Below are 1,142 nucleotides of genomic sequence, written 5' to 3'. Positions count from 1 at the left end.
CCGACTGTCACATGTAATATTCACTCACTCCTGTGCTTGCTTCCACAATATTTGACTAGGGTTTGGTTCACCTTGCAGCTTACTGGAACCAGGTATAGCTAAATATTTCCTAAAGCTAAGTACATCTTCCAGCAATACTTGCACTAGGTACAAATTACAACTTCTTACAAGCTTACAATTTACAGGAGCCTGGTATAGCTTACAACTTACTAGTGCCCTTTGTGGCTCATACTTAAATAAACCTAGTAAATCTTACAGCTTAATAAGGCCATTTACAACTTCCTAGAACTATGTACAACCCATGACTTATTATAGCCTAATATCACTTTTCTGCACTTACTTCCCACAATGTTTGACTAGAGCCAGGTACAACTCGGCCAGGAGAAGAGCCAGCTTTTCATCCATGGACTCTTTCTCCAGCTGATTCAGGAGGGCGTATAGAATGTCACTTGCTATGCTTACCTGCAAGAGAGAACATGATGAAAAAATGGGAAAAAACATGAGACAGAGATTATTAGGTTGATTTGCCTTGAACTTCCACACAAATCTTCATTCTGGGTTGTAGCTTGGGACAACCTTCTGTAGTCTCCAGTGATCTCCCTACCATAATAATCAATAATAATTAATAACCAATAAGAACTGAAAGAATGAGTTTCATTCATGAGTAACTGACACTTACTTTCTGCTTGTCAGCCAGCCAGGACTTGGCCCTAGCTACCATCACTACCACCAGGTCTCGCCAAGCAGGTAATAACAACTCAGTAACGTCATCGCTGAGCTGACTGGAGTCCTCTAGGCTGCTTACTATGTGCTGTTCAAGAAGAGTAAAGTTGTTGTTGTTGACAATAAGTTTAGACCAAACAAGGTTAACATTGTTGCTGCTGTTTTTACTGACTACAAGATATTTAGCTAGAAAGGGGGTGGAAGTGTGGGTGTTGGTGTTTCTATTTGTGCCACGTTTGCCAGTTTGGGTTCCCTTTAACACAACAGACGGGGCAATATTTCTAAGGTAGTTTCTTTTCCTCTGGCTTTTCATATAGAAAAACTATTAAAAAATTGCAGTTATGGAAATTAAGGTTCTTTCAAAGTATGCACAAATGAGGAGTGGGAAAATCAAAACAACATCAATATTCTAACTATGG

At 39.6% G+C, this 1,142-nt stretch overlaps 1 protein-coding gene across 1 annotated transcript in view; it reads right to left on the bottom strand.

The window, feature by feature from the left end:
• Positions 1-1,142, bottom strand: part of LOC119591430 (nucleoporin NUP188 homolog) — a gene marked incomplete in the record, with an annotated part of 23,587 nt that overhangs the window by 9,322 nt on the left and 13,123 nt on the right. The window contains 2 exon segments of the mRNA XM_037940171.1: positions 341-462; positions 680-811. Of these exon segments, the coding sequence (XP_037796099.1) occupies positions 341-462; positions 680-811 (254 nt within the window).

This window comes from Penaeus monodon, chromosome 28 (genome assembly GCF_015228065.2).
Source record: "Penaeus monodon isolate SGIC_2016 chromosome 28, NSTDA_Pmon_1, whole genome shotgun sequence".
Classification (NCBI taxonomy): Eukaryota; Metazoa; Arthropoda; class Malacostraca; order Decapoda; family Penaeidae; genus Penaeus; species Penaeus monodon.
The sequence above is the reverse complement of the archived record's forward strand: the minus strand, read 5'-3'. Positions and strand labels throughout refer to the sequence as shown.